The following is a 24,983-nucleotide window of genomic DNA, read 5'->3' as shown; positions in this document are numbered from 1 at the left end:
GACAGACTCGCTCCGCCCCGCCACAGCTGATGAAGGATATCGTGAGTGGATCCTCCGGAGGTCGCTAGTGCTGTTCGTGGTCGGGTGTTCGCACTGGAATTTCTAATCGAGCTTCTCGCTCCCCCTCTTTTAAATGTATTTATTCTACTCGGTTTGGGCTTCTCTCCAGTTCTACTATAGGGGCACCTTGTTTGCTTTCGAAAGCCCAACATCGCGCACTGTCCCCGGCTTTGGAGGAAGAAGTAACGGACGTGTGTGTTGATTGGAAGCATCCGTCTGGAGCTCGGCTGCTACTTCCCAGTATTTCTATTTTTCACTTCCCGCAACGCCCGATTCCCCCTTTCCTCGACTATCGCCTCACTTCTACCAGATTTTTTGGGGGTGTAGAATAATATCGATTTTGTTTAATTCAACTTGCTAACAAGTTGCTATGGGCTAACCAAGCTAGCATCTTCAAGAAACAAGAGGACTGTTTACTGACATCCGGTGTGCTTTTAAATCGGGTAAGTACATTTGTGTTGCTTGTTTATTATTCACATTTGTTCTATACATTTGTTGATATGCTCGCTACACCGCAAACTCCACTTTTTTAAATAGATATAAGTACGATGTGATTTGCTGACGTCACTCGATAGAAATCAATGGAATTTGTCACGGTACCGTGACCATCTTTTGACATTAGTTTGTAAGATTAACTGCACAGGAGAGTCAGCATAAGAATCGTAAAAAAATACAATATTGTTTGGAGAAGTACAAAATCTGACATAATTGCATAGCATCTCTTCGTGGCATGTTTCTAACATCTAATGTGGCTATATTAGGTTACCAAAATATTAGAAACATCTCTCAGCAGATGGCCTTCCCTGCAAATATTTTTGCAGCTCTTCCATCGGACTTTCAAGTGCTATATTTCATGTTTACGTTGTATAAATACACAGAGATCTGGGCCTTATAATTCTACAAAATCGCCAAGTATGTAGGACGTGTCGTGATTAAAGAGTAACCAAAGATGACTCACATTCCACCTTGTTGCCCTCATGTTGTAAATTTAGATATGGCTGCCTTGGGTTCATATATAACTCAAGGTCGTCATAAGTCACCTTTTCATATTTGTATACCAGCTACTGTTAGTGAAAAGTGGATTTAATTATGATCCATTGCGGTGCAAAGCGACGTGACATCAACACGTCAGCAGATACGCGTGCCGCATGGCCTTGGTAGTGTGAGAAAGTTTTTGTGAAATCCACATGTGTGTTGTGCACACACCTGTCAGCTCCGCTTGTGGAACGTCACCTTGGCTGGAAGTGTTTTTACAATCGGATTCCCCCACGGAGCAGCAAACAGCTGAATATCTCCAGCCTGCACAACAACTTGCATTCAAGATCAACAATGTGAGGTTGAATATCACCTTTTTTTTTCTTTTTTTTCCCCTGAACAGGGGATCTTTCTGTCGGCGTGTTTTCATATTTCATCCCTCACTGTTCTCTCTGATACGCGACAAACAATTTGGTGCCTTGCCAACTTAAGTATTGTTTGTCATTGGTGTCGGTTGCAGTTCTGGTTTTGACTGAACCTTTGATGCGGTCTTTCTAGCCTAAGCTTTGTCATCTAACCTGTCTGCTTAGTATTATGGAGAAGCAACAGCATTGTGAGGAAAGTCTCATTTATTATATGAAACCCTCCGTGGGACCAGCTTTCATTGGACCTCCATTCATTTCAATGAAAGGAAAGACGGCAAGCAAATATGTCCCAGAGGAGTTGAACGCAAACAAGCATCTCTTAAAAAAAAAAAAAAAAACCTCCACGGGATGATTAGTTCATCTTAAACCAGGTTACCTTGATGTCTCCTACGCGTTGATGAAGAAATGTCATGTGAGATCATGAACTTCAATTATGTGCCTGCGTGTTGTGTAAGTACCCGAAGCTTCGTGTAGGTCGTTTTTACTTCTCTCTTCACTCTCTCTCTCTCTCCATGCGGTCTCTCATCAGAGCTAAACTTAGCCTCGCTGATCACGTCTTCATTCCCTCGGTAAGTCCGCAGATGTTAAGACTGGAAAGTTGCGCTTGTGAAAGATTCTCTAACGAGTTTGGAACTTCGCCAGCAGCTCCTCCAGCATCCTTCAACCCCCCCCTCGTCTACTCAAAATGATGAGCGTAGAAGAAGCTGGCAGTGATGGCCCCTTGCTTTAGACGGCTTAACTTCTCCAATCCTTGTGCGGCCGACAGAATGTGACAATTAAACGCGGCCCTTAAATGCACTTTAATCTCATCAGTGGAGCTCAAATCAAGGTCAGATAGCAGCAGACACTCGCTCGGGTGCTTCCGGACGACGACGACGTCGGTGACACCATGTATGATTTCTGCCTGACGCGTAACATGAGAACAGGAAGTGCTTGAAGCAAATGTAACTTCACCTCTACTTTGCTTCCCCTTGAAGCCAAATCTGGAAATTGAATGATTTATGTCGCGGCGACTTTGTTTTTGTCCCCAAGCAGAATGTGACTCCCAGCCGTGCTACAGTTAAACATTTATGTCCCCACCAGACATAGAATACCAGTTACCAGTCGGCGCGCTTGATGTTTTCTTTCACTTTTGATGCTGGCGGGGAGAGAATTGTTCGCTCTAAGAGCCCCAGGGCTCTTTTTATATTTAGCTTTTTAAGTTTTGTGCTCTCGGGTGCCACGCCCTGCCCTCGTCTCTACTTGGCGCCGTCCTTGGCGTTTCATTGGATTAGCGTCGGTAAGCATCGGAAGCCCCGCTCAGCTCGGTGTTGTTTTCACTCGGTGCACATTAGGCCGGCGTCAGTGCTGACTCATTCTATTAGCCGGCTCCACCGGCAAAACGTTAATCGCTTCACGGGGATCACGGCGGCCAGCCGGCCGGCCTTTCCGCATGACCAGACGCCGGCTGGAGGGCTCTCGCTCACTTTGAAAGGTGAGAGACCGAGTTGACCCTTTAGCTTTTTATTCAGCCATTTTGTTTTATCTTACTGTGTCTATTTAGCTGCACTTGTTTGCTATTAATGCAGGTGTGAAAAGTAATCGAGCTATTTGAATAATTTAATTGTTTCAATCCTTTGTATAACTTTGAATCGTCCAACTCTTGGCTATATTTCTTGTTGTCCGATTTCTGTTTCATCTGTGTAGTCCTAGAAGGTGGGAGTGGCCAGAGGTTTGACAGATGGCAGACACGTTTTAGTGCCCCACCTCGGGATGTGTGTCAACCCGTTCGAGAATCAACGCTCGGCGCTGATGAGTGAGGCGACCCACATAAACGCCCGTTCGGATGTGAACGGAACTTGTACGGTCAAACGGCAATTTGGACTCGTTGGGCGCAATGACCTCAGGGGGGCAAGAGGCTTTGGAGGCGGCTCTGTCTCGGCATGTTGACCTGATTTTTTTTTTGAGAGAGATAGAGCATGTCTCTGCGTACTCTCGCTCGCCCATGTGTGTTTATTGATGCGGATTAGGACGGTCAGACGCTTCAATGCCAGCGGCGGAGTGCGACTGAATGTCGACACGTGTGTTTGTGCATGGGAATGTGGGGCAGCACGACATCCACGTTGACCTCCCCCACGAACACACACGCACGGATGCCAAGGATAAATTAAATATGGATTAGATTTCCTGAACTAAAAAAACAATCATTGTTGACAGAAGTAGTAATAGACTGTCAGTTTGGTAAAAACAAATATAAGTGAAATAAATATTTATCATATACAAATTTGCAAACCGTGCTTCTTAAATGAGTCCGCCTGAAAGCAGGTGGGCTGGATTTTGTTACCAAGTCTTAAGTCACCTTGGAAAGCAGCCCCATGAATACTAAATGCTCTCTCTTTGTGGCGAGCAGGCTTTCAGACGCAGACATGCAAGCGCTCCATCCTTCCATCTCTGTCGCTTATGTTATTGTTCCGAGAATTCTCTCCGAGGTGGAATGAAGCATTTGAGTCTTGCTTGCGAAACTAAATGTTTGCTATTTGTTTTTTCTCGCTCTAGCCGCACGTGAGTCCAGACTCATCAATGTCTCCTACGGCATCTGATGGAAGATAAAGTGTCAAACGGCTCTGGCATGGTGTCAAGACTGCCCAAATTTGGCGGGCGCTCCGCAAGTGCCGGCGCCGGACCCTTGACCAATGGTTCGTCCACCCAGGACGCCAAGACGCCTGCCGCTGGAGCACGCCCAAATGGTACAATCCGAACGTCTCCCTTTTCCCTGAAATGGAGGAGAGATGAAGGGGCAGCCCCCTCCAGCCTCACCGGCCCGCCGGATGGAGGCAAGGAGACGACGAGACAACTTCCCTCCATGCCGAGAGAGGCAAAGAGTAGCTCCCCGGGGACGCCCATCATGCGGAGGTCAGCGTTGTTGGTGGTGGCGGCATCGAGCCCCAAAGCCGCGCCCAAGCAGGCCTTAAAAGTCGCCCCCAAAGACGGCATCAAAATGGGTCAAAGCTCTCTCAACGGCGTCCCCAAAGCAGACCGCAGCGATGCTGAGTCCCGCCTGGCACAGCCCAAGTTCTCCTCGGGCCCGCCAAGAAGCAGCTCCAAAGAGCGCCTTTCCCAGTCCAGCGAAAGCCTGAAGACTCTGGAGCTGGACAAGATGGTGCGCTCAAACAGCTTCACGCATTTCAAGCAGATTCCGTCTCCCAACAGCCAGCCCATGATACGTTCCTTCTCCTTCAACCGGGCCGTAGAACTGGCCAAACCTCTGGCCAACACTCAACTTCGACCACCGAGGAGCAGTTTGCTCAAAGTCCCGCAAGTCAGCAACGGACGCTTAAGTTTAGGACTCGGGGCTCTGCGCGTCGGCCACGGAGGGTCTGGATCTTCCGGTGGCGGGACCGGAGGTGTGCAGTACAGCCGAGCACCCGCGGCCGCCTCTTCGCTAGCGGCGCCGTCGACGCCGCCGGCGCCATCCACTCCCAGAGCTCTGAAGAAGCCGCTGCTCTCCACTTGCGGTTTGAACAAGTTATTGGGGACGAGTGGCAGGTCTTTGGGCTTCAGGCAGGCCAAACCTGCGCAGGCCAAGCAGCAGAAGACCATACTTCCAGGCTGGGTTAAAGGAGCCATCGAATCTTCACCCACTCCTCCAGGTGGAGATGCTGAGCCCACTGGAAAGGATGAAGAAGCAAACTGTCACGATGACACGGATCAAAATCCCACTGATGGAGGAGCAAAAGAAGAAAGCAGTGTGCTGCGGCCAAACGCCGATCAGGTTCTTAGTGACGGTCCGGAAGACATGTCCTTGTCTTCTGCTTCGTCCTTCGACAGAGGAAACACCAGTGAAGACTTTTTAGATGACTTGGACAGCGTAGGGGATGTTTTCAGTGACGGCGACGCTCACGACAACAACAAGACCAATCGCTTTCTCGATGAGACCACCGACTGGGATCTGGCAGGTAAATCAGTCCAATCAATCAACCTCCAACATCCTCACGTTGAGCTTGGTTTTCTGATTTTTTAAAATCTTTTTTAACATTTCGTCCAGGTGACAATGACGAAAGCCCCATGCAGGACTCCCAAGGAGCACTTGTGAAGTCGGCCGTGGAAGGCGATGTCTGCCGAGCTTCATCCTCTGAGCTCTCGCCCTCCAACAGCTCCGGAGGAACCTACATGTGGGACGAAGAAGGTCTCGAACCTTTCGCAGGGCCCGACGGGACGTATCCGTCCGATCTGTATGACGACTCTGAGCTCAACAGCATGGTGAGTCCTACTCGGATGTAAAAGTGGTCGTCATCTGCATAATTTGGCTCAGTCAAATTGTAATTATAGAGATTAGAGGACGACCTCGTGAACCGCTTAGCAATTGAACTGAGCGGAGCGATTACAATTTATTTGGTGAAAAGTTGGCCCAAAAAGCATCCTAATGAGGTTGCTGCTTATTTCTAAACATTTGACCTGCAAAGAGATTTTGTAATTGACTCTTGTATTTATGATGATCTATATTTGAAAGCCAGAAACCAGATTAATGGTACAAACAAACTAAATCTTGATTCCTCAGTTTTAAAACGAAGACCAATCAATCCATAACGATTCTAAAAAGTGCCGTACATCGCTTTCCGGTCGGCACTCCTCGCTCAAGATTTGATTGCCTGCCTAGCAAGGCCGCCGCTGCCACGACGCATTCACCTCCTTCCTCATTAGGCAAAGAGGTTATCCCGGAGAGGAATGCTGCCCCAGCCACAGCTCGTGCTTTAATAGCATTGCCAGCCGCTCGCGTACCATGGCGCCGGATCTCGGGAACTTGTAAAGAGCTTTCCGGAAGCCAGATTATGAATTGTATAATAAGCCGCGTCTTTGTAGCACTTACAGCATGTGATGTGGACGTTCGACTCAATCAAAGAGAGGGACAGAACGTTTTTGTTTTTCCATAAATGTGGCTAATTGACAACACAAATTGCTCATCAAGTCATCGTTTGAGTCATTATTTAATGCGGTTATGCTTCCAGCAACTTTTACAGGCAATATATGGCACTATGTTGTTCATGGTCCTGTCAGAATTTAAAAAACAAAAATGCAGGCGTGTGTTCTTTACTGCTCTCAGCATAACCAGCATGCTTATCCGATTAACAGTCATTTACTCATGTGATTTAGTTTGTTTTTGACACACTTTTTTTAAAAAACGTGTAAGACATTATAGCCTCTGCCTTCTACCTAGTAAATACTAAATATTAACATCAGTGAAGTTAGAGATGCTGTAGTAATACAAACTGTCCACGGGGTGGCGATGTGCCTCCATAACGCTTCTACAAATCTCTGCCTGCATTTGAAATGGCTCCTTCTTTGTCTTTTGGGTATATTTGGCTCTGACTCCGTGCAAAATGACTGTGTGGGCAAGCGCGGCTTGATCACATTTCCATGACGCGCCATGCACTGAGAGGGGTGGTGGTCATTTTAGAATGCGCACATTATTGTTCGTGAATTTTCAAATTTGACGTCTTTCGGACTTTACTTGCCAAATGGATTGTTTGTGTTGTTTCCTCTCACCCTAAGTATGATTCTGTATAGAAAGACGTGAAATGTTTTTGTCTAAAAAAAAAAAAAAAGAAGCAAAAAGCACGACCTGAAGTCCATCAACTCGCCACTAGATGGTGCCAAAGCAATACCTCCAGATTTGTTTCTTATACTGTATATATAAGGGAAACAATGTAATTGAAAAAAATATAATTGTGTGGTTATGATGTGCCTGCAATGAGCTTCAAAGTTTTTTGTTTTTTTGTTTGTGATCCTCAGGATATCCTGAACAATCTGCTCAGCCCAGGGGTTGAAGAGGTGGATGACGAGGACCTCATGCTGGACGTGGACCTCCCAGAGGACGGTTTGCATGGTGAGCTCACGCTCTTTGTAGTCCTGCAATAGAACATGGGCATCCGTGCAACATCTGTTTGAACGTCTTTTGTGAGGTGTACGTGCTCGCCGAAGAGTTATTTATAGACTACTTGTCGCGCTGCATATGACAGTTCGGCAACAAACCTGCATCGAAGAGGATGTTGCCAGCTGTCTGGAGCGTGTCGGCGCAAACAGATGAAAGCCGAACGCGCGATGAATATCGAGGCGCGGCGGCAGACGTTTTCATTGCCTTGACGGGAGTAATAAGGTGATTAGTTGAGCGCCTCTTTGTGCTACTTCACATCCCTGTGACGTCAGCACAATTGCAGCCTTTTGTTGTCGCTCTGTGAATGCCTTTATATTGCGGCCTCTTCATAAGTGGAGCAGATTGGCTTAATTGCAAGCGTCGAAGGTAATCGGGTCATGGTGATTGCGCCGGCAGCTCTATCACATGCGCGAGAGAATAAAGGCAGGCGGTTCAGAGACGTTGACCTCGCCCGTCGTCTATTATGACGATAATTCGCTTCTGTCAGCCCCGACGCAAACTCGGGTCGGCCGCTCCTGCCCGGCTTGTTTATCGCGCCGGCTGATTTGGAATGTCTGTGACACAGCGCAACCTGCTATGTATGACGAGGCCTCCTTCGGGAAGCACCAAATCTAATCACGGATATGCCTCAGACAATACGTGCGCTACTAGTGGTACTAATGGTGATGGAATATGTGAGGGTGTCAAACAAAAGATGGTCAGGGTGGGAATTGGGAGGGGGCGGAGGCTGTCTCACAGTTTGACCGGCCATACTGGAAAACATTTTCCCAAATTTGCCGATAGCCAACACGACCTCCCTCTCTCCCTATCTAGCGCCACAAAGGTGAAAATGTTGCGCTTGAGTTCAAACGGACGCGAAGGCGCCGTAATTCACTTGGGCGCTCGCTGCGGACGGCCGCGCTGTCGAATTGGATTCCATTAATGCAGAGAGGCTGCTTTTTGTTTTGCCCTTACTCGTATCAGTTGTAACACCAAAATGACCTCAAAAGTGAATCGAATGAAGCTAACGGTGTCACATAGCGTGTGTGGTTTTTTTTATTATTTTTTTGGTGTTGCTGTGGGTCGCAGGCAGCTTCACTCTGCCGCCCGGCGTTGAGTTTGTAAACAGTCCCAGACCAGCAAGGGGATATTCACTCGGGAGGAATGTGACTGGCATGCCGCTTTCCATTCCTGCTCCTTTTTTGGCAAGTGTCCGTATTTATAGCCCCACGTCTCGGGCCAAGTACCACAAGAGGCACAGTGAAAGTGAGACGGGGCTGAAGTAGTAGACCCGGCCCACAAGGCCGCCGGGATGAAGAAGGCGGTATTGTTTTGCCGACGGAGTTTCCGCCGGCCCTCCCTTTGCTCCATTCTTGGTTTCCTCCCTGACTCTGCCACATAACAGGAAGAAGGCGAAAGGGAAGACTCGGGGAGTTAGATCAGAACCGGATGGGAAGCTCGCGTGTGACATTTTCTTTTAAGCCGGCGGAGGCCGCAGAGTTTCCCCTTAAATCGGACCAGCAGTCTCCTCCTTGGGAGTTCCCCCGAAGAAGAAGCCAGACTCTGGATTTTGCCTTCTGACTGACTGGGCCATCCTAAATTGGCAGACGTCTCCTCGCTGGAATATTCTTTGGCTCTTTTAACTACCGGGATTCTGCAAGGTTGCCGGAATGTAACACTTGACAATGAAACGGGCTGTGTGGTGACACTTTGGGTAAAGTATTTTAAGCAGCAGCATTTCCATGATGATGATGATGATGATCTTTTCTCGCTGTCTCTCTTCTTTGCTGTAGGCCTGGCTTTTCTAAGGGGGGCGTCAGCCTCTGTTATTTGTCAGTTTTTCCCTTCGCCGTGGCTCATTTCTCAGCTCTACCCTTCCAAAGACTGTCTTTTTTTTTTTTATTCTTGGAAATGAAACGGATGTTCCGATTTTTTTTTGTGTGTGTGTGTGTGTGTGTGTTTGCATAGCGAGGAGAGAGATGGAAAGATCATGATGCGCATGCTTTTAGAGCATTTGGAATGCAGGCGTATTCACCGGCAGAAAATATGATAGTTTGTGTTATGTGCGCGTCTGTTTGAAAGCTGCCTGAAAAACAAATTCCTACCCTGGCACGTCTCATCTTTCACAACACACTCAAAACATTTGCTTTAAAGGCAGTCCCGATTTTTCTTTTTCGCCACAACCTTGGCGCGCCTCACCGTGTTCTTAACTTTTGTGGTAGACTTTGACAGAATGTCCAACGGTGAGAGCACGCCTCGTCGGCAGGGACAGCGGCTTCGGCATCAACGCTGGAACGGACCCGAGCGCGACGGCAGGTTAGTGAAAAACGCACATTTGCATGGATTGCGGTTTCACAAAAATGACGACGACTTTGTCTCTCAGGGCACCGTTCTTCCATCACTACGATGGCCTCAAGTCTTCAAGGATGTCCTATCAAGCCCCCCACTCCGAAGCGAGGCGACACAACCATGCGCCCGTGCCCGATGAGCTCTCGCTGGAGCTCATGAGCCAGGACTGCAGCCTGGTCAAGAACCAACTGCTCAGGCTGAAAAACCTACTGCAGGTCCGACCCTCATTCTTCCATTGGCTTTTTTCCCTTTGTGCTTGCATGCCTTTGACGTGCCAGTGTGAGGAAATCAATAACTGAGTTTCTGTTGGAGGAATGAGAGGATGGTGACAGAGAGCCAGATCAAAAGGTGCTTGGAACGAGTTCTGTTGTTGTTGAATGAATCCACTCGCTGGCCGCTTGATTGGCCAAACCTTGTTTGTTTACAAACAAAACGATAGCCTCGCTCAGATGTTCCAGATTTTTCTGCTGCACATGCATGAAAGCAAACTCGCGTTCTAAACGCTTAACACACACCACAGATTGCTGACTAATCCCAAGTGGAGAGAGAACAAAAAAATCTGCCCAATAATTGTTATGCGTGCACCCTAAACGCTGATGAATGCGTGATCATTTGTCTAGCAAATAAGTTGCCCTATCATCATGCTCAACCTCTGAACTACCTTTTGGCTAAAAGGAAAAAATAATCCAAGTCCATTAGCGCATTTACTCAAGCAGCAAGATGACATTTATGCTTCTTAGAGAAATAAATGTGTTGAGTATACCCTGAGATTGCGCCACGGGTCTGTCACCGCTGCCTGGCAGTCCAAGGCCGGCGGGATGGGGGGGGGGGGGGGGGGGCGTACGTGTGAAGGAATAAAATTATTCCACCTCTCGACATTGCTCTCGAGGCGTGCCCTACAGCAACTGTCATTGATCGCTTCTCACCGTGTACTTTCTGCGCTTCCAGCTGGAGGATACGGCGGACTCGACAGCGAATGTTGCGGGGGAGATTGAAGGCAATTCCAATGGTGTAGCCCAGGTAAGAAAAACACAATTTGATCCAATCTCCACTCCTGTAGAAGCTGAGCATATGTGCACGTCTGCAGTTTGAGGAGCTGCTGAAGGAGGTGCACGCGCTCCGAGAAGAACTTAGGAGTCGAGACAAAACCATCGTTCAGCTCACTCTGCAGTGTCAGCAGCTGCAGCAGCATCAGCAGGAACAAGCGGTAAAACGGCCCCTTTATGGCTCCAACATTCTTTCCCCACATTCATTCCCTGGAAATGCTCTCTTAGATTTCTGGGTTCTTTTTTTTTTTTTTTTCTTCTTCAATTTTTGGTGGAAAATGCTCACAGAAACAAAAACAGAAAAACGATATTAATATTGAGCCTAGCTTCAGGATTCAAAGTACTTATTTGACATAAAAACATTTTCTTAGTTGTCAAATGGAAAATGTTAACTGAGAGCAGAGTTTTGTATGCGTATATTTAAAAACATTTCAAACGTGAACATTTTTGCTGTAATTCCAAATCGTCCATTCTGACCCCCCCCATCTTGCGTTAAGTGGAGCACTGCCAAGTCTGAATTGAGACTCCCCCTCTGTCTGAAATGTCATCAGTACTTGCCGCAAACAATGCTGAAGTCAGAGGCGGACGGTGCAACTCTCCACGGCACCGATAAAATCGAGAAGTGGCCGCCGCAAGTTGCCTTGCGCCCACCGCCGGCTACCAATAATCTCGCACCTGTTTGCTTTTAGGTTGCTCCATCCTAACACTCATTAGTGGTTTGAAGAGACTCTCCCTTGTTAGCCAAACAACTGTACGGCCGTCTGACATATTCAAATCCGCGGCCGCAAATACCCAAATGTCAAATCCAGGCTTCGTGAGCCTTCCCAATTAGAGCTAGCACCTAAACAACTGGTTCGCCAATCCCACGCAATATCGCAGCACCCTCAACAGACAGATAGGAAGGAAGGCGGAATGGCGGCATTGCATATGGCACCTGACGGAGTGAATTCAAAGAAGAATTGGACAGAGCAGAATTCCAATGATATTGGCTTCTCCGTCAGGTGACCACTGCAGCTGGCGTACACAAATGGGAAAAAATGCAACACATGCCAAAAATGGCTCTTATAGTGTTTTGGTGTCCGGGCCGACTTAAAAGATGGTCACCCACATAAAGTTGACAAGTTTTAGCGCAAAACTCTTGAGCCCTTGCTACAAAAGGTGATTTATCAGTTGGGAGTTGAATAAGGAGCTACAGTTGGGCTTTAACAAATAAAAACAAATCCTAAAAATGAATGGCGTGTTTTTATGACGCATGTGCGGAAACTACTGCCACTCCATTAAATTGACACTAATAATGATGCAGCTGTTTTCTTCCACGATTTTGCTTGTAAGTTTAACTCCAAACATTTAAAAAAATATATATATATATTTTGCAATGTCCGCAATTGGCCTCATCTTGGCATACAAACACTTTGAGAAAGTAGCGCACAGCCAAAAAGGATTTCGGACAAAGACATTTCAGGCTGTACATTATTTAATAGATGACTTTAGGTCAGCCTCATTGCTCACCCGACTCGTTAAAACACAAAACGACACGAGCCTGCTTTCACTAGATTTCCTTTGTTCTCTTAAAGATTTTGGTTTGCCTCCCGAGCAGCCCAGGCAATTATTGCTGAGCTAGTTATTCGATCCAGTAGTCCATGTTCACATAATCCCCCGGTAAAATCAACTTCTCTCTTCCGGCCTTTCCCCCCCCCCCAGCTCGCTAGAGAGCGTCAGGTGCGGTGTCAGAGGCAGAGGGCGCCGTCGCTTCTGCGACCGCCGGGAGACAAGCGACTGCAGCGCCCGTGTGACAAGGCCACCCAGACCCATTGGAGAACCCCCGGTCACGCTGTGAGTCCACATATTATCCACACCCACTCACTATTCCTTTTATTTTCTTAGCTTCAGTATTAAATGTGCACCACACACAGAGGCCGGTAGTCCTCTCCACCGCAAATTGCTGAGTCACTCATCAACTTTTGTGTTTGGCACGGGGTGCCAAGCTTTGACCTCGCAGCCCAGGACGCTTTATGAGCTTGTCAGCCGGCTTGTCACACGTTTAATAACCGGGGCGGGCTGCGAGGCCGCTGTTTGTGTTGCGGAGGGGAGGAAAAAAATATGGAGGAGATGAATGAGTGAAAGAGGCAGACGGGAAGTGTCGTGATGAGGTAAAACTGCTAACGTGTTGACAGATTATATGTAGGCTTAAATATAGCCACTTTGTTTTTCCCCAGACCTCTAAAAATCCATGAAGGCCATTTATTCGTCGAAAAGCGCTTTCAAAAGGGTCTTTGCATAGCCAGCTGCTCGGTCTCTGATAAACTGGAGTGGTTGAGCTTCCGAAGCACACACTGTGCGCCCGCCACGCACAGAATCGTGTGGTTTCACTGTTGCCTGGGCGACTGGCAAGTCGAGTCCACTTGCTCTCAGTGGGGATCCTGATAACATCTAACCGCGTTAACAAAGTTGTACGATAACATGAGAAAGTTTGGACTTGACTCATGTTGAGAATTCTGATTAGCTCAGGTAGGCTCCAGAGGACTAACGCAAAAAAAAAATCAGAAATACAATGGACGTTGAATTCATTTATGAGCATTTCTATCATTTTCTCAAGTTTTTGCCAACAAATCCCCAGTCAAGCCATTCCCATCTGCCCGCAGTCTATTTCAGTCCAAATTTATGTCGGGTACAATTTAGACGTTTGTGGGACAAACGGCGGGAACAGTTGTCGCAGCGGGACTAGTCGCTCTAACTGCCGCTTAACTGTCAATTGTAGCGGAGGGAAAAAAAAAACAATATTCTTGAATGACTCCCAGAGGCAATCATGAGCGTGGGGGGAAATGTTTTTGCTGCTCACTCAGATGTTCAGCAAACAAAACGGGAGGCTGGTGCGATAGCTGTAATTTGGGATGCAGGGCATTACGCGTGCGTCTAAATATAGCGCCAATGAGATACTCCTGCAAATTGGAATGGGAGCTACGTATCAAGGTTTAGCTTAGCGAATGCACATTTTTATTCATTTGTCCTCTATACGTCCATTGGTATGTCCTCAAAAGTGTGTTGGGGCAACAAGTCCCTCTTCTTTTCGAGCGATTGTGCCAAACATGACCAAAGCCAAGACAATAAACGCGGCCTTGGATTGATTTGAAAGCATCCTCTCACTTGCTCTCTTGTCATCATCTTCTTTGATGAGCTTGATGTCGCCATGACACATTCATGAAAACATGCGCACAGAAAATGGGAGTCAGAGTTGAGTTGATTAGCGGGAAAATTAGCGGCCAAATTCTTGATGTGACGTAAGACGACAGTCAAACCTTCCCTTCTTTGCTTTTGATATTGTGTCCTGTTTCATCAGCTTCCACCATCTGCTGATAGGACTCTGCAGTCCTTAGCAAGAGCCTCTCAAATATTCACAGTTCCAGCGTTAACAGCAGCTTCCTTGACAGTCCCGTTCATGGGGGCAATAAAAATATAATAGAGCACAGGATGATCATGTATTCTTACACCACTAGATGAGCTAGTTCTTTGCGTGACGTTTTCAACCTTGAAATGCCAAACGTCGGGGGGGGGGGGTCATCAACCATTTAGGGAAGTGCTAAAAGCATTGCTGCTCTTCTCGAATCACACACATCTATTGCAAGAAAATATTGCTCGCCAAAGACCCCCCCACACCTTGTTAATGAAGGCTTTCCGTGTGTTCATTGACAAAAGTGAAGGTTCCATCCTTCCTCCAGCAGAACTCAGCAGGAGGACCCCCGCCTCTCCCGGGAACTCAATTCATTTCTTCTCTCGATTTAAGAAGAGTTTGATTTGCCGTCCCGACGTGATGACCGTAGTGCTGTCTCACTTTTCATCTCTCCGGGGGGACTGTTTCTCTGTGTTCGTGTGTGTGCGTGTAAGCTCCTTGCAATCATTAACTGCTCACACACACAAAAACTAGATGGACACAAATGTAGGTGAAAATGTGTCTCCACCTGCTGTCTGAGCTTGTGCAAGCCGTCATGTCAGCTGTCAAGTTGACAGCTGACATCTGTGGATGGAAATGTGATTTTTTCCACTTGGTCAGAGGAAATGTGCGTGTCAGTTTGCCCGTATGTGCTTTTGTTCATCCTTCTGCGTGTGTGTGTGTGTGTGTGTGTCCCTCTTCGTCATGCCTTTTTTTGTCCTGTGTATTTTCTCTCTGCGTAGGGTGTGCTGCCCACCCCCTCGCCGCCCCCGTGGCAGGCACAGCACCAGGCCGTGACCTGTTCTGGCATGCCCCAGCGCAGACAGAGTGAGTCACTAACACGCTAAACTGCCGGGGTTTTTTTGTTTTTTTTTACCCTCTGTCACCGGAACAGCCATTTAAAAGCGCAAAGTCATCTCAACCCGCAATTTCCTGGCTTTATATTGTTTGTGTGCAGATCATTTTTGTTTCCCTGAACTCACACTGAGGTCTGTCGCCTATCTGTTATCGACCGTAACGCCCCTTTTTTAGCAAGACTTTTAATCCGTTATCAAGATAAAAAACCAAGCCATACTCTGGTTCTACTGATGGTTACGCCGCGCTAAAGGATATCAACAACAGAAAATGAACGTGCCAGCAGCTAAAAAAGTCGGAAGAAAAACATAAAAGCCACGCGGTGCTCTTTTCAATCAGGAGGGAAGGGGAAATAAATGCGGCACATTGTTCAAACACCTCAGGTTATTTCAGCATTGACGAATGCACTTGAGATCTTTATTTTTTATTTTTATATATATCAGCAATTAAAAAAAAAAAAAAAAAAAAAGAAATTTGACAAATGCATCACTGCTGCATTCATTCTCCCAACACCGGTGGGAGTGCAGTGCACTCTTAAGCGCTACAAAAGAGGTGGGAGCCAGGGAAACTTTTACCTGGGCTTTCAAACACAAAAATATACCCGATTTATTTTCACATAAAAATGACCTCGACCAAGTGTTAGAATCAACAACAAAATGCCCCCCCCCCCCAAACCTTAATCTACCTCATCTAAATCATCATTTCGAATTTTATCAATTGTTTATTTGGTACATTTGCCTCTTTGTGACATTCTTCTAAACGTGAAGTAATCCTGTTGTGGAATTTGTTCCGACCTCAGCAAAGTCTCTTTGCCTTCCTCTTCACTCTTCTCTGTGACTCCTTCATCTTTTAACGCCTCCTCTCCTCATCTTCCCCTCTTAACTCTGCCTGCCCACACGTAATGAATGTGGCAAGGAGTGGAGCACCTAGTGCAGTACTTCACTGACCGGGCCTGGTACAGTAGAACTTCTCTCTAACGTCTTAACCGTCAAGCATGCCCTCCTCCATCTGCATGCATTTGGTGCGCTCACTTTTAATTATTATTTTTCTAAGTCTTCACTGTTTTGCATTCATTTTGTGCGTTGAGTTTGGATTAGGCAAAAGTATTGGGACACCATTGCACCTATAAGCAAGTGCAAATGAAAGTAGTAGTGTCCCAAGACTTTTGTCCATATAGGGGGTCTTCAGTTTACAACCTAAGCAGAATTTTCTACTAAAGTCGCCTATCACTAACCTTTGCGAACAGATGTAAATTAATAATTAGAGCAAATAATGAACTGTATTTTAAAAAAAACACTTTAAACAGAACTGTTATGCTGCTTTTAGTTGATTTCTTCCATGTCATCAAATGAAGTCAAACACAGCATGCGTGGTTTTGCTTGTGCGTTTGCGTCACATCCTCCTGTCGGAACCCGTCGATTGTGTCGTCTTTCCAAGAACAAACGTGCCGTCGGACACGACTGACTCACTAAAGCAGGCAAGCGCTGTGCTCGGGCATCCGTGTCGCCGTTCTCACAGCCACATTTAAACGACACTCTGGCCTCCTCCAGCTCGGAAACACGGTGCTGCCTTATTGATTACTTGGTGATGTGTCGCAATGACCCACCTCCTCATCGTCCTTTGGGAAATTTTATTCATTTTTAGTTTTTAGTCATTTTAGTCTTAGTTTAATAACAATAAAAACAATAACAAACATTAAAAAAATAGATTTGTCAGGCGCAAGTATAGTGTAGTAAGGTAAACTAAAGTGCAATTCCCAAATGACCCAAGGTTCATGTAATGTGGCATGAAGCATACATTTTTCAACATGCTATGCGCCGATGTACCAGCAGGTGGTGCTGTGGTCCTGGACGTCCAATGACCAGCCTGTCATCTGTGGAGCATAGAAACAGGAGGCAGTGGCCTGAGTAGCCAGCACACAAACTCACATCTTCACACATCCTTACGAAATGGCTGCGCTAAAACACACCATGTTGTTAATAGCTTCAGATCGCTTCAGGCCGTTTCAGAGTAATAGCGAAAAATAAAGCGCCCGCCCGTGCCTTAAAGAATCCGCCTTCAACACGACTAAGTAGGATGTCATCCCCGCGGTGGGGTCACGGGTCATCGGGAAGCTGTATTTATGCACTGCCAGATGAACGCTGATGGTGCAATGTTGGCTTTTATTCTGACCCGAGCAGCTGCGCCATCGCCTCTCGTTGACTGGATTTATCTAATGAGCCTCCTCGGCTTCCTCGTGGGGCCGCCTGAGCGCTTGCGAGGAGGTCAGAGATACCTCATAGCGCCGAGCGTCCGGTGGGAATGCGTCAGTGTCAACCGGGTCACAGGTGCGGCATTGTGCTTTAGCAGTTCATCGTCGCAGACCTCGGCTGAATTGTGTTGGCGGCGGGTCATTACTGAGTTGAAGTGACAAGCAAACAAGATGAGAAATCATGAAACGATCAACCACTATTTTATTTTATTCATCAAGTGGAACCTCATGATGCTATTCTCCGCGTTGCATTTAGAATTAGATCCAAAAATATGGTTTGCGTATTAGCTATTGGTCTAACTGATCATTTTGCACATTTTTATGTAGAGGATGTAGACAAAAAAAAAAAGTTGACCTGATACCAATTTCAACAATTAGCACAACATTGGATAAGCACCTATCACAAAAAAAGATGCAACAGGAAGTCGGACATTTTGCTTTGAAGCAGCCATTTTGGGCAAATTCCAGCGCTCGTTCTTGGCCAAACCCAAATGAGCGCCAATTAGCACCAGGTGTCGTCGACAGATGGATGACGCTAAATTGCCAAGCTGTTTTTTTTTTGTCGAAGCCAGAGTCAAAGATTTGCTGTGGAAAAAGCGCGTGTGACAGCTTCAGTTGGTCTTCCTCCCTGAAACCACAACTTGGAAAAAAAAACCAGATGGCTAAACATTTCCTTTCACATTGATTTTTTTTCTTCTTCCAGCAACGATTCAGGTCTATGATCATCTAGTATTGATGATGTGAGCTGCGTACAGGCTACTTTGCAAAGTTGTCTTACTTTGGTTTCTTAGCAGCTAATGCTGGAGGGCAATCGTCGCCCATGTAAAATATCAACGATGCTTCCAAGATGTGAGAATCCTAACACATTTTCCACTGAAAAAGTGTGTGAGCACTTTGTGAGTCAGGCGCCTTTGCGGTCCTCTGACTCGGTCTGCGGTGGCCCGTCACAAAGCGCCTCGAAAGACGTGAATCGCACGCCAAGGTTACTCCTCCAAGTGCTGAGTCAAGGCTTCCTCTGTGACTTTGTCTCTCCTGTTCCAGGAATAGTTTGGTGACTGGCAGCTGTGATGCAAATAAACAAGTGAAAGAAACAGAGACTTTTTAATTTTCTTTTTGAGTTTTCTTTTGCAGCTGTAAAAATATTCAAATGTCTGCGCGACATCAAAAAAAAAAAAAAAAAAAGTGTCATTTCTGGAGCAGCATCCTAAAACATCTCCAAGTCTGCCTCGTTATGCTCTTTCATGACTATTTCATCCTCATTTTTTAATCCTTTGGATTTTTCTTTGCTCTTTCCTGCAGCTTCAAATACCTTTCAACTTCAGCGAGCGTTTCCGCCCGGGAAGACCAGTAAAAATTCTCCCCACCGAGGCCCGCAGTGACCAGACGAAGGACAAGGACACGAGGGCCCGTTTTGACGCCGACGCTCCTCTCGATGACCTCACGTCATATGTGGCGGACCTTCTACGGCCAAGTCAGTGTCCAAGCTCGCCTGCGGCCACGTGGCATGACCCGGTCGCCGCCCCGTCCCTCCGTGGCGAGGGCGCGTCACTTCCCGCTGTCAAGCCGCTCAGACACTCGTCATCCTCCAAGACTTTTGCTGGCAAGACGAGGCAGCTGCCCCCGCCGACCAGAGGCCTTCCTTGCTTTAACAGCGGCCCCCGGCAGCAAGTCTTCAGTCCGTGCGGCACCTCGTCGCTTCTGCTCCGCCGCATCTCGGAGCCCCGTGGTGGCGCAAACCCAGAGAACGCCGACCGGGAGCCGCTCAAGGAGACGGCCAAGATGATTGCCCCTTTGGGTCGCTCGTGTCTCCCCAAGCCAAAGATTCCCTGAGAAGCCTCATGCAGCACAGGAAAGAGAAAAGATGGCCGCTGCAGCGCCACTGAATATGTAGAATATGTAGCAAGATGAGCAACGCAAGTCCACAACCTGTAAGTCCGCATTCATGTCACTTTTACAAACGTTTAGTGCAGGGGTGGCCAAAGTGTCACTCCATTTTTTTAATGTATTGCAAATGTATTTATTCATTTTTATTAATGAGTTTCAATAATTAGTTCATTCGTAGGCTGTAAATATTACAATGCAACATAAAAAAAAAATCTGAAACAAATCCCAATTACAGATTATGAGAATATTTTTATTTCAGGGGTACAACTGAACTGCAGCTGAGTTTAGCAGCGCTAGCGTCATGAGATGTTTAAGGCAATTTTGTTGTTTTCACACAATATGACTTCATGTCCATTATTTTAAAATTGTCTTGATAATATTTCAGTTTGGAAAAAAATGCTCTGCACGTGCTTGTGCAGGCACGTTAAACAAAAACTGACTGCAACTTCCACTAACAACCCGGACTAAATTGACCTCCTCCCTGACTCCTTGAATTCTAAAAAAATATATGTATATTTAATTAAGAGTTTAGTGTTAGAAGAAACGATTTTAAATGTTTTAGCAAATTTTTATTTCACCTCTCACAGCCCATCTGTTGTGTTTAAAAAATTAAATAGTGGCCCTGAGCACCAAAACCAGCCCGTTTCCGGTTTAGTAGGTGCCACTCACAAAAGCCCCCTTCTGCTCTTTATTTTAGTTGCTCGATTCACGACGACACAATATTGCTTGCCCTCGCTCGACCGCGCCCTCCGTCCCGCGGCGGCTGGCCGTTTTCAAGGTGGCACAGACGCGACCTTTACAGTGTAGCTGAAGGGCTGCGGGAGGTGGAGCGTGGAGGCTAAAAACAAGTTGTGCTGGACAAAGTGAGTCATGGCACAAAAGGTGGATTAGGTGTGGGAGACAAAGCTGTCTTGCAAAAAGAACTCGTGTGGCTACTTTGCACCGCCGTGTGTGCCCAGTGGAAGAAAGCAGCACTATAAAGTCACTAATGAGATCCAATACGAGACTCGCTCTGCTTTACAAAGACATCCGTCCATCCATCCGTATTGTATAGCCCTTGTCCTCATTAGGGAAGCGGGTGCGCTGCAGTCAATCCCAGCTGACACCCCGGACTGGCTGCCAGCTCAAAATAAATAAATTAATAATAATGATCAACATATGCATTTTAATGTTGATACTGTACAGTAGTGAAAAGCAAAAAAAAGTGTCAAGACTACTGTGCTATAGTGTCTTACCGGTGAAGACAAAGTGTTTCCGTCACTGTGTGCCTAATATTATGGTTTGTTACTTGGGATTATCCACGCCACTTTGTTTTGAGTACGAGTACCGCTCACCAATCCGACACCTGTTGTAGGATATAATTTTATATGAAACAATGAATTTCTGAGGCAGAAGTGTCTAACTGCCACAGTGTAGCGCCACCCACTGGTGAGGAGGACTTGTGTCAAATCTATTTTTTGCCTTTAGTATACTTGGTTGGTACCAGCATCCACCACGAGTACCCGATACCTTTAAATAAGGTCGGTACCGACACCTGGTGTCATCACTCGCCCATCCCGAGTTGTTTCGCCAGACGACAAATGACTAATTTGCAATCATGCAAATATCAGCTAACAGGACTTCGTTAAGGTGCTTGGCTCTCGCCTCCATCTGTCGACTAGAATCTGGCACTTTTTTTTTTTAATTGAATTCTGTTTATCTCCTCCCCACACTTTTTTTTTTGTACTGTCAAACGCTCCCTCGCACGTTCCCGCATGGCGAGCAGTGGTGTGTTAAGAAGAGCCACTGACAGGGACTCTGCTCTCTTCACTGTCGGGGCCGCGTGACCGCTCGCCTCTGTACGCCTCCGGCAGGGACCACTCGGCTGCATCCCCTCCACATAGACACACGCACACAAACACACATAGACACATACACACATGCACGGGCCCTGTGACACAAGTAGAATGGACGTGAAAGGGAACACACAAGCACACAAGACCCCAACAGACACATAAGAGCGGAACCTCTGAAATCGAACTCAATCAAGGCAGCTTTATTCAATATAATGAATAATCTAACACGTAGCAGCAAAGCAGTGAAATAAAAATAAGTTTACTGAAATTACTAAAAGAACCTACAGCACAAGAACATTATTACACAAATGCTCTAAAAGGCCATAATAGGATCATGTGTCATTTAAAAACATTTTTAATTTGGGCTAGTTTTAGTTGTGTTGGCAGCTCATTTCATTTGCGTAATTCTCATTCTGGTGCTAAGCCATTCTGTCATTTATTGACTTGGAACATAATTTACTTTTAATTTTTGTTTTAATTCACTTTTAAAGGCACAGAGACCTGGAACTGCTCTACACCATCAGTGACTTTTCCTCCAATATTCAGGTGAAATTTGGTTCCATTGAAAGTAACCGAATGGGAGGATTTATGTTCAAATAGCCGCTGGATGTTTCAACTGTATTCCAAACCGAACAAACAAATCCAGCACAAAAAGCCAAAAATAAATAAAATGGAGGGTGACGCAATGGGAGAGCCAGAGAGCAAACTTCAAACGCAGCCCGTGAAGGTGTTTGGATTACTGAGGGGGTGAGGCAGGGTAATATGTTTGCACATGAGGTGGAATATGTTTGTTTGGATGCGACGTGCTCCAGAAGGGGGTATCGACCCCCCCCCCCCCCCCCGCGCACCCCACTTCACCCCACTCGGCCTTGTCACTCATCGCTCGCTAATGCCAACCCAGAAATCAATGCGGCGTGTTTGTGTGTGTCAAAGCTGCGTCTGCCCACAGGGCGGGAAGGCAAACACGGCGCACGGCAACAAGCAAGGCCAACGGCGTCCTTCTCCCCACCGCGTGCCGCTCTAAAGCCCTAATCTCCAAATCAATCCCCTCGCTAAGTTTAAAAGTGCGGCCAATCAGTCTGGCTCCCGCCGAAAGCACAAAGCCTGAAAACACCGTCGATCAATTCTCACGCTGGCGCGAGGGCCGGAATTGGCTAACTTGTTTTTGACTGTTTTTTGTTAGTTGTGTTAGCGGCGTTTTGCACAAGGAGGAAAAGCATCAGAGGAAAGCGGGTTGTCGTGCGATGGATTGCGACGGCGTCAGTGTAGTTAACGCCGAGTTAGGTCGTCTTACCTAACCCGCAATGGGCAGGCATTGAAGCATACTTGCACTTTCTGAGCTCTGCTTTGACCTCAAATTGGCTGCAGAAGTCACTGCTATTTAATTAAGATTTATTTAATTTATTTAAGAGCCACAAATTGTGTAAAAATCTTGTGAAATTGCATTTCAGTTCTGACAGGTATTACTTAGACCAGTTTTACACTAAAGGCCACCTTTAATTTTCTCTCCAAGTAATGTTACAACAGTAATAGTATAAAAAAAGAAAAAGGTTAACATTTTTTTTTTCATTAACGAATGACTGACAAGGTTTAATACTGACAGCTTGGCGATTAAGTGTTGTCTCTGAGTGAAAATACAAATAATACTTAATAACTTTGTCCATATGGGGTCTCGCTTCTGCTGTTCAATTGCTAGATAGGCTCATTTTCAAGTCACGATAATTAACCAATAAACAAAACCACAAGCCATAATTTAGCATTACATACTGACATGCATGTGGACGCTGGCCGTGCAATATTGTGAAAAATGACTAACCCAATGCACTTTAACAATATTTAAAATGTTAATTGGAAGGTTTGGCATCCGGTGAGAGGTCATACGTATGCGTGTCTGTCTTTTCAGTGCTTTCACACGGACTTACTGTAAACGGGTAATACGAACTGTACTGGTTCTATCACTGTGGAAATAAACTATAATTTTGAAACACGTTCTCTTAGTTTTGTTTGGAGTGCCTGCCCACCCGTCCGTCAAGCGTGTGTGTGTATATAAAAGCATATACATAAGCATTGTGTGAGTGTTTGTGTATTTTAAGTGTGTATTATAAATATGTTTCAATCTATATAATATTGCGCACACATTTTGAACATAACCATGTAAGCCACTGACATCAGCAAATCCATGCAGCAGCAGAAGTTGCATTAATGGTGAGTATTATAACATTATTTTAAAAAATAAATTCAGAGGCTTATTATACTGACATTTAGTTGAATTTATTTTTACAAGCTATGGTTCTCACTGAAACAAATTTCCAAATATTTTGCTTTTATGGCTGTCTTAGTCAAAAAGGTTCCCGCCCCCTGTTCTAAATGATAAAATCTAGTGATGAATGAGGCTTGTGTGAATGCCTATTGAAAGATTATCATCAGATGTGCCACGGGAAAATATCCAGTTTCATTTAATTGCTCTGAGAATGATTTATTTACCAAAAATAATGTGTCTTTGTTCATCTATCGATGCTGGCGACATATAATGACCAGCAGAATATCATGATTAAAAACATGAATCATTTGCTTAACCCATTAGACTGAATCAAAATGGTCAAAATCTGGATGAGATGATTGATCTAATCTCTTAAACAAAAATGAACTTGAAATATGTTTTTTTTCTTTCAAATTTAAAAACATAGTATGCAGCCATCTATTACATTTGGGTGGAATTATACCCCCCCCAAAAAAAACGTATATAACTAGACCAAAAAAATCTGATAACGAGTGTGACTGTAATGATGGAACCTGCAATAGTGTTTGGGATTTTTTTTGGGGGGGGGGGGCAGTTTCCATCATTTTTAGCCTCTCAACCCCAAAATAATGTTTTTTTTCCAGGTGCTAAACATGGCCTCTACAGTATGAAGTTGCACTTCGATATCCACTCTGGATTCTGTTTTTGTGCAGGCTCCAGCCGCGACTGAGATTCATGTCCTCAGGAGAGGGAGTGTATTAGTAAGAGAGCTGCCGCTGGTGAGGCCCTGGCAGGTACCTCCATCACCTCGGACTTGCCTCGCCTCCCACGCATTGATCAAATCCCCGCGTGTGGTTAAGTGCACTGCAGAAACCGATCTGCTGCCAGACAAAGAGGCTCTCCAACAACTGGACCTGTCGTGCCCCTCCTGCTTTTTCTCCATTTGGAAGCCAACCAGCACTTCACAATCTGGAGACCTTCCCGTTTAGTGTGCCGTCCACGGAATTTACGCTTGCCGGATGACAACATGCAATCTCGAGCGCTCTGGCATCCAAAGACAGCTGTATGGCGCGCTAATGCAGGGCGAACGTGACTCCGGCTGACACTCTCCCTGCCGTCAACGTGTTTGAAGGACAGATTCATTCACGGAGTGTTTTGTAGCCATTTCCCACCAGTGACGCGGTTCCCGCTTGTTTGCACCGCTTGCAATAGCTTGGGGATTTGTGCATTTAGATAAGTTGTGATTAATTACTTCACATACGTTTTTCATTCAAGGTATTAAAAAAAACAATAAAGAAGGCACAGCTTTCCTGTCAGGGTTGTAATAAGTAACGAATGGAATGGGGCTGACGGAACCTTGTTTAACATTTTCCTTAATTGGCTTTTAGAATAATGTGACAGGAGTAGCAGATGGGGGGCCTATGGAATGACGTTACCTAAAAAAAGAAAAGAAAAGCCCCCTTATTGTGGCTCCACATATATATTTCATGTATAATATATTTCAAGCAAACTGTATCGTCAACTATCTCAAATGATTTTGAAAAATAATGAAATATTTGTGATTATTTTTCCACTTGAAAGTCCAAATTGTCTATTTTTACTGACTCCGTCAGGCTGGTGGCTTTTCTGTTTACAATTACGCCACTTTTGATATTTACGTAGTGCACATCAAAATCAAACTAGAAAATGCAATTTCTGGAGAAATTGCGTGTGAAGGCGAAAACTATGAATAACTTCTTCGGGGAAT

At 45.9% G+C, this 24,983-nt stretch overlaps 1 protein-coding gene across 4 annotated transcripts; it reads left to right on the top strand.

Moving 5' to 3' along the window:
* Positions 1–30: 30 nt before the first annotated feature.
* ccser2a (coiled-coil serine-rich protein 2a) lies at positions 31–22,985 on the top strand. Of its 4 annotated transcripts, XM_037271218.1 has the most exons (12): positions 31–503; positions 3,996–5,395; positions 5,485–5,699; positions 7,230–7,323; positions 9,573–9,666; positions 9,734–9,914; positions 10,648–10,719; positions 10,787–10,906; positions 12,447–12,578; positions 14,916–15,000; positions 15,943–15,982; positions 18,578–18,775. In XM_037271218.1, the coding sequence occupies exons 2-12, from the start codon at positions 4,039–4,041 to the stop codon at positions 18,627–18,629; spliced, it is 2,442 nt and encodes an 813-aa protein (XP_037127113.1). In that variant the 5' UTR covers positions 31–503; positions 3,996–4,038; the 3' UTR covers positions 18,630–18,775. The 4 variants fall into 4 exon arrangements, with proteins under 4 accessions (XP_037127113.1, XP_037127114.1, XP_037127111.1 ...); XM_037271219.1 differs by lacking the exon at positions 15,943–15,982 and having other exon boundaries at positions 18,578–18,796; XM_037271216.1 differs by lacking the exons at positions 14,916–15,000; positions 15,943–15,982 and having other exon boundaries at positions 18,578–22,985.
* The last annotated feature ends 1,998 nt before the right edge of the window (positions 22,986–24,983 follow it).

Source organism: Syngnathus acus, chromosome 15 (genome assembly GCF_901709675.1).
Source record: "Syngnathus acus chromosome 15, fSynAcu1.2, whole genome shotgun sequence".
Classification (NCBI taxonomy): domain Eukaryota; kingdom Metazoa; phylum Chordata; class Actinopteri; order Syngnathiformes; family Syngnathidae; genus Syngnathus; species Syngnathus acus.
This window is presented reverse-complemented; position numbering and strand designations above follow the sequence as displayed.